General features: G+C 37.5%; 1 protein-coding gene across 1 annotated transcript; it reads left to right on the top strand.

Annotated features, from left to right (window-relative positions):
- Positions 1-2,355: 2,355 nt before the first annotated feature.
- On the top strand, positions 2,356-6,037 carry LOC106137918 (pupal cuticle protein 36a-like). The gene is made up of 5 exons (XM_060949768.1): positions 2,356-2,364; positions 3,477-3,601; positions 3,686-4,075; positions 4,415-4,545; positions 5,571-6,037. Exons 1-5 carry the CDS (start codon positions 2,356-2,358, stop codon positions 6,035-6,037), a joined length of 1,122 nt encoding a protein of 373 aa, XP_060805751.1.
- The last annotated feature ends 2,394 nt before the right edge of the window (positions 6,038-8,431 follow it).

Genomic DNA, 8,431 nt, shown 5'->3' with positions numbered 1-8,431 from the left:
GATATACAGTTTAGTTTATATTTTCACAGATATATATATATGTTTAGACGATCCAAGTTAGACATGTAATTATGTGATATGAAGTCTAGAGTATATTATTAGAGGTCAGTGATTGAATATCAAAAGAACAGACATACTATGGGCGTTTAAGATGTCGTGTTGTAACTATTGTAAGCTACTTGACTGATATTATGATCAAAAGCGCATTGATCTGACCATTATTCTTTCTGTGCCGTGTGGTTTTTGGCACTTCAGAATAGAACCACTCTATACAGGGTGACTTTTAATTCAACTGCATAAATTTAACTGTTAAGTGTACTCATCTAAAGGATATTTAAAAACGTTGAAAGAAAAATATCGGTTCATATTTCAGAAAGTACGAAAAAAAATAAAAGTATTAAAATCCACGATCCTAAATACGTAATATCACCCCGGTCGGTGGAAAAGCGACGCGTAAGATTCAGAGGTCAAGGACACAATTCATTCAGCTGAGCGATCTCGACAACTCTGTGCTTTACATGATCTTGATACTAGAAAAAAAAAATTTTTTTCAGACATTTATTTACATGTTTAGTTTTAATTTCTTTTTGTAGTATTGGTCTTTAATAAAGCGTGTGACGTAGTTTTTGAGGGTTTTTTAAATGTGAAAATGATGACGTTTAATTTAAATAAAAATAGGCTCAAACGGCTCAGAAGCATGGGTATAGTCTATGCTTAAAAGGATGCAGTTGTTTTAAATATCACCCTGTATATCCCGTGGATGTCGTAAGAGAGTTATAAATGTGGATGAAGCGAAGGAAGTATGCAGAGATCGTGGCAAGTGGAAAGAGGTAGTCTCTGCCTACCCCTCCGGGAAAGAGGCGTGATTTTATGTATGTATGTATGTCGTAAAAGGCGATAAAGGGATATGCTTATTAACTTGGGATTCCTCTTGTAGGCGATGGGCTAGCAACCTGTCACTATTTCAATCTCCATTCCGTCACGAAGTCATACAGCTGAACGTGGCCTTTCTGTCTTTCTGAGACTGTCGGCTCTGTCTATCCCGCAAGGGATATAGACGTGACTATACGTATGAATTATAAGCCTACCCCTTAGTCGGCTATTTCGACATTAGGAAAGACAAGGTGCGGTTTGAATCTAAAGTGCTGGAAATCGCACGGCACTGATGATGATAGTTAAGATAAGATAACCTTTCACCTAAGGAAAAAATCCTTTAACCATCATCTATCACAATAATCGGGGCATCGGAAGCGAACCAGTTTGTTTAGCCGACAAGGCCGGCCATTTTTGTACAAGGCCGTGTGCACATCATTTGAGATTATGTGTCCATACAGTAAGGAACATTGAGATCGGATTTGCGATGGGTGCGCGGTGTTATGCGAGAGTGAAACAATTTGAATATTTAATTTTTTTAATTTATGCCATATCTTCAAAGCAAAGCTTAAGCTTTAGAAGTTTTACTCCCCAAAGGACGTTTGTTACGAACTCCTTTTTAAAGAACAAAGATATTCAATTTAAAATAAGAAAAAAAGAAGATAATAATAAAAAAGTATTGACAGAGTAATTATCTCCTTTTATTACAGCGCAAATATTTTAATACTTTCATAATATTTCCTATTATGTTAGGATTGCAATAATATTTATTTGTTTTTCAAGGTCAAAGAATTTAGTAAATTATTCATTTTATAGCTTTCCAATATCCTATCTCTGGTAAGTCTGGTTTGCACTCATAAGCCTATAAGCTAAACGTGGCCTATCAAGACTACTGGCTCTGTCTACCCCGCAAGGGATATAGATGTTATTATATGAATTAATGAATGAATGACATGTTAACTCATCAGAATATTAAAATGGTTGTGTGTACCTGCATCTTACTATTTAATTTCTAATGTATATTAATTTCGCCCTTATTTTTACAAGAGTTTTTTGGGGCTTTTTTGTTATAGGAATTTCAAAATTATGCTTCTAAAAATAGCGTGTTAGACAGACAAATTTTCGCATAAATAATATAAGTATTGAACACATTATTTGAGAGTTATAATAATTGATATGAATACGGATGCAAGGACAGCCTCTATCAAAGAAAAATATAAGAAAATGAAATAAGAAAAATAACCTGCTCCTATCCTTCTATAAATGATCACTTGTTGCATGAAGCCGTCCACCACAATTAGACGAGTCCATCTTCGTGAATTATGTTATGATTAGGCAATACCGAGCCACGATTTTTGAATCAGAACACCGAAGTAGATCGATTACAAGTAAGGAGAAGTATAAATATTGTACATGCATTGGTGTGTTATCAGTGCATACTCATCAGGCTTTTGTAAAGGTTCAGTGGAAAAAAATTACGAAATGAGATTGGTAAGTGAGCTTTTAAAGGGTCAACACAGTTCAAGAAATGATCCGTTTAACAAATAATTGAGCAGAGAACAAATATTGTGAAATATCTTAGTTTTTTTCCCTATATACCAAACTTAGTTAAAAAACAAAGTGCTTAAGAAAAGTTCTCTTACATTTTTCACGATATTTCATTAAGAAGGACTGAAATTAAAATAATATTTTGAAATTTTTATAAATATATATAAAACAAGTCATAAGGTAAACTTTTATATTCTATTAAACATATTTTGGAGTTTTCTCAAAAAGAAAATTGAAAGTTAAGCCTGTTTTACAATAAAACCAAATACAGTTTGAGTAATGCTCGATTTTATTATTCGTATTTCAAAACATATTATAAAAAGTCATTAAATTTTATACACATTTACTACCTCCTATTTAATTACTGCTGCTTCAATTTTAATAAATTATTGGCAATTATTTGCAATTTTGACCTACAACAACACCTTGTTATTGCTCGCTATATTTGTGACTTTGACCTCTTAAAATTACTAATCTGCAGATATTTCAGTGCATATAAAAAATTCCAATTCCACTCTCTGTTTAAATGTGTTTACATTTATTAATCTTAATTAATTATTAACATACATATAATCACGGCTATATCCCGTGCGGGGTAAACAGAGCCAATAGTCTCGAAAGGACAGATAGGCCACGCTCAGCTGTTTGGTTCAATGATAGAGTTGAGATTCAAATAGAGCATGTTTTACTAGCTCATCGCCCTAAAGAAGAATCGTAAGTTTATAAGCCTAATCGCCTTGTACGACATCCATGAGAGAGAGATGGAGTGGTCCTATTCTTTTTTCAATTGGCGCTGCGAACCGGCACTTAATTACTTAAACTGAAATAAATTATGTCATTGTCTGTAATTAAATAATTGATCTACATTTTGTTTAACTTAACTTTAACTTGGGATTCTTCTTTTAGACTATGGTCTTTTAAGACTATTAAGCCATTACAGCTGAACGTGGCTTTGTCTACGCCGCAAGCGATATAGAAGTAATTATATAATGTTTCTAATAAATTACATACATTATATAATTACTTCTATATCGCTTGTATGTAATTCATTCTAGATAATCGTTCTTGCGGTCGTCGCGTTAGCTCATGGCGACAAATTGGACAAGACGTATCTCCCTCCCTCCCATGCCGAATCTTCGGGAGGCTCCAACTTCCTACAGGCGCCTGTCTCGTCACCTCAGTATAGAGGAGCTAGCTCCCAAAACTTCGGTAGAAACAACGGTTTCGCGCAGAACGGTAACGGTTTCGCGCAGAATGGAAACAGATTCGCGCAGAATGGTAACGGTTTCGCCCAGAACGGTAACGGTTTCGTCCAGAACGGTAACGGATTCGCTCAGAACGGTAACGGATTTGCCCAGAACGGTAACGGATTCGCGCAGAACGGTAACGGATTCGAGCAAAATGGAAACGGCCTCACCCAAAACGAAGACTACAATGTGAACTTCGAGAACCGGCCTGAAAGAGCTCAAGCTGCTTTCGAGAGGAACGCTGCTATTCTTCGCCAGGACAACTCCAATGACGGAGAAACCTATGCGTTTGCCTATGAAACTGAGAACGGTATTGCTGCTGAAGAGAACGGAGTAGCGACTAATGGTGTTGAGGCTCAGGGCGGGTTCTCTTACACTGGTGATGATGGTCAAGTCTATAGTATCAGGTATGTATAACATACTTACATACAGTGACGTCTTTATCCCTTGCGGGGCAGACAGAGCCAATAGTCTTGAAAAGACTAAATGGCCACATTCAGCTATTTGGCTTAATGACAGAATTGAGATTTAAATAGTGACAGGTTGCTAGCCCATCGCCTAAAAAGAATCCCAAGTTTGTAAACCTATCCCTTATTCGCCTTTTACGACATCCATGGGTAAGTGATGGAGTGGTCCTATTCTTTTTTGTATTGGTGCCGGGAACCACACAGCATTATCATATTGTCCTTTGAGATAAACAGAGCCAACGTTTTTAATAACATACATATATGTATATCTTATTTTAGATACACAGCCGGTCAGAACGGTTTCGTACCCGAGGGTGACCACCTCCCTACCCCACCACCTATACCAGAGGAGATCCTGAAGGCTTTGGAGCAGAATGCCAGGGATGAAGCCGCTGGCATTTATGATGATGGTATATATATCTTTCATATATTTTGCTCAGGTTCCATGTGGTGATGCGCCGGGCAGCCAGATGGTATCGTGGTGAAATGCCTGCGTTCCCATGATGCCTTCAAAATGGCAAGAAGGGCGCACGGAGGGGTTTTAGTGGGTAGGCTGGTATACTAGGTGCCAGGAGTCCGACACTCTCCCGGGTGAAGATCCGGGGGGTTGTCCGTAAAAAGGATTTCCCCTTCGATACCAAAAAAAAAAGGTTCCATGTGGTGATACATACAACAGGCTTACATACAAGCGCATAGTCACGTCTATATCCCGTGCGGGATAGACAGAGCCAACAGTCTTGAAAAGACTAAAAGGCCACGTTTAGCTGAGTGATGATGATAGAATTTACATTCATATAGTGACAGGTTGCAAGGCCTTGAATCTGAATACTAACCGATGTTCTTGAGGCGAGGGCAAACGTCGTGAAGTAACCTGCACATTCAGGCGACTGGATTTGTAACCATATGATCCAATACGGGTTCTCCCGTAAAGATTACGGAGGTAAGACGGGAGTCGCTTCGTGTAAAAACCTGACTCACCCAATCCAGGATCCATGGTCAATGGCTTACCCCGGGCTGCTCTCCAGAGTGGATGGAACCGGTACTAAAAGCCAGGAGGAAGAAGAAGATAAATATATATGCTAAAGTACAAGACAAGACAGTGCCGTGTGGTTCCCGGCACCATTACAAAAAAGAAAAGGACCACTCCATCTCTTTCCCACGGATGTCGTAAAAGGCGACTAAGGGGTAGGCTTATAAACTTGGGATTCCTCTTTTAGGCGATGGGCAACCTGTCACTTTTTGAATCTCAATTCTATCACTAAGCCAAACAGCTGAGCGTGGCCTATCAGTCTTTTCAAGACTGGTGGCTCTGTCTACCCCGCTAGGGATATAGACGTGATCATATGTATGAATGTAAGTACAAGACAAAAACAAAATAAAAACGACACGAATATTGTTACTTTATTTTTAAACTTATCTAATATTAAACTTTCAGGTTCCTACAAAGAAGGCTCATACGGCAATGCTGAAGAATACAATGCTGGCGTCACCGGATTCCAAAACCAGTATCCTCAAAATGATTTCGTATCCTCTGATGATTCCGTAGTCATCAATTCGGCAATCCGCAGCAATATGATTGATCAAGGAAATGCCAGATACCAGGGTAATGACGCAAGAATACAGGGTAACGGTGACAGGTACCAGGGAAATGACGCCAGAGTCCAGGGGAATAGTGGCAGATACCAGGGAAATGATGGCAGAGCCCAGGGTAACGGTGATAGATACCAGGGTAACGGTGCCGTACGCCAGGGTAATGGTGCTCCCTTCGGACAGACTTCTGGCAGGTCAGGTTCTGCTCTGAATAAGGAGTACCTGCCTCCAATTAGTCAGAGAAATAACAATGGTTTCGGCAACAGGAATAGGCAACCAACCTACAACGAAAGAGAAGGATACAGTTTTTGAAATGTTGTATAATTAAATAAATTATTTTCGGGATTAGAGAATATATTTTATTTATCTACCCTTTTGTTTTTAAGAGCTCCTCAACCAAGAAAGTCCTTATCGATAATAATATTTTCAAGATGATTGATGATGATAATTTATTGTACTAATTTTTATTTATTAGCAAACTCAAAAATTACTCGTTCTGCATTAATACATACATACATATACATAAAATCACGCCTTTTTTAGGCAGAGACTACATCTTTCCACTTGCCACGATCTCTGCATACTTCCTTCCCTTCATCCTCATTCATAACTCTCTTCATAATTCTCTACTGCATTGATGTTAGTGATATATTGACACAGGGACAGACAAAACCTTCTTCTTCAGGAGGATTCCAAATGGAAGCGAAGCCCCGCGCATAAGCTAGTAATCAATAAACACATAACGTCTACAATGAAGAAAAGCTTCGAATGATATGTTAAATATTGTGACTCAATCGTTAGCTTTTTATACTCTTCATTCACAGTCGTGTTAAGGGGAAGTTCGTTAAAATTTAATAAAAAAAAATTAAAAATTTGAATTACTATTTAAATGAAAACAAAACTTTAAATAAATAGAATCCTATTGGAACCCAAACATTTAGACGTACAAGATATTATATTTTAATTTCCAAAGTAACTTAACTATGAGACAGCTGAGCGCTATTAAAAAATAAACGATTATGTCCATAGAATGGAATAAAAAGGCCTGTATCAAATTGTTTGATATTCGGCTGTCAACCCTTTAATTTTGAATATTTTGAATACATTACATTTTACATTTATTACAACATATTGGAAGACAGAGTTTGTGATTCTATTCTACTTTTCGTGACTATTTCTCAGTATACGTTCTTTATATTAACTTAGTTACTCGACGTAGATAAAAATAGCGAGCAAATTGATTTTAAACTGACAATATCAGGAGCAAAATAGAAAGACGGACAACGGAAAGCGAACAGATCCTGCAAGCAAAGCCACTTAGGATAGGAAAGAGATAAAGTTATATTTAGGACTCACATCTTCATCCCAGTAGCGTCTCATTGTCTCTGGAAAAGTGCCCAAGGTACGGCTCGGATATTACAAAGTTCAACTGTAACAGTTTGACCAACGATAAATTAAGCGCTTCGCCTTAATTCAGATCGCAGTTCACGGTCCCAAAAGTAATTATTAAGACAATGGACGTCGAGTGATATCGTGTGGTTTGCGACCTCTTTCCTACATTGACCCTACAAACTGATGATGATTATTTTGGATGGCTCGATAAACGTCTGAAGATTACCAAAAATCCTTGTTAGATGACCCGTAAAAGCTTTAAAGGGCTTAATACAATAAAATACCTATGTTATTTTTTTTTTCAAATAAATGATTTGATTTAAAAAAATTACCATAGGAATCCAAATAGTAGAGGATTAGCGAACACTTAGTTCATTAATGTTATGTACAATGCTACAAATTATAAAGCCGTGTGGTTCCCGGCACCAATATAAAAAAAGAATAGACTTACTCCATCTTTATCCCATGGATGTCGACAAAGATAAAGGCTAATAAACGTGGGGTTCTTCTTTTAGACAATGGGCTAGCAACCTGTTACTATTTGAATCTAAATTCCATTATAGAGCCATTAAGCTGAACGTGGCCTTTCAGTCTTTTCAATACTGTTTGCTCTGCTTTCCCCGCAAGGGACATAGTAATATAATATAGTATATGTATGAATGGTTAGTGACCCCATTTTCTCCACCATGACGGTTGCACTGGCTAATATTACTTTGCCGTTCTAACGACATCTACGGGAAAGAGATGGAGTAATCCAATTGAGAGTTATCGGCAACCCCAAACTACAATTACCTTAGTTCCTTACATTTGTCACCAATATCACGAAATGTCAAGGACTATTACCAGTACCCACCCACCCAACAATAAAATGATGAAACAAAATAAATACTCTTAATAACTTGTTCAGGGATTTGACAGCGATAATTAGCTTTTGTCACGGCGTATGTCCGTCTGTCACGTCCACACGTGCGCCTAAACAATCATTAGAGGTTAATTTCATAGTATAAATATCATTTTTTGATTAGTGAAGACACACATCTCAACATTGTCCTGTAGAGGGTACACCATCAGAGATGAAGTCGTTTTTGGTGCGTTAAATTTTATAGTTCTTAGTATTACTAAGTGTACAGTGTTTAAAAATTTTAAGAGTGTTACCTAAGCAAGTGATTCATTGGTGAAAGTGTTATAAAAATGAAGTTTACTTCTGTTTTACAGCTATTCCTGTGCCTTGCGGCAGCTGAAAAGTTGGATAGGACTTACTTGCCACCACCTGGAGCCAAATTTTCTGGTGGAGTATCCGGGGATATACAAGCT

The sequence above is a fragment of the Amyelois transitella genome, chromosome 19, assembly GCF_032362555.1.
Source record: "Amyelois transitella isolate CPQ chromosome 19, ilAmyTran1.1, whole genome shotgun sequence".
In the NCBI taxonomy this organism is placed as follows: domain Eukaryota; kingdom Metazoa; phylum Arthropoda; class Insecta; order Lepidoptera; family Pyralidae; genus Amyelois; species Amyelois transitella.
This window is presented reverse-complemented; position numbering and strand designations above follow the sequence as displayed.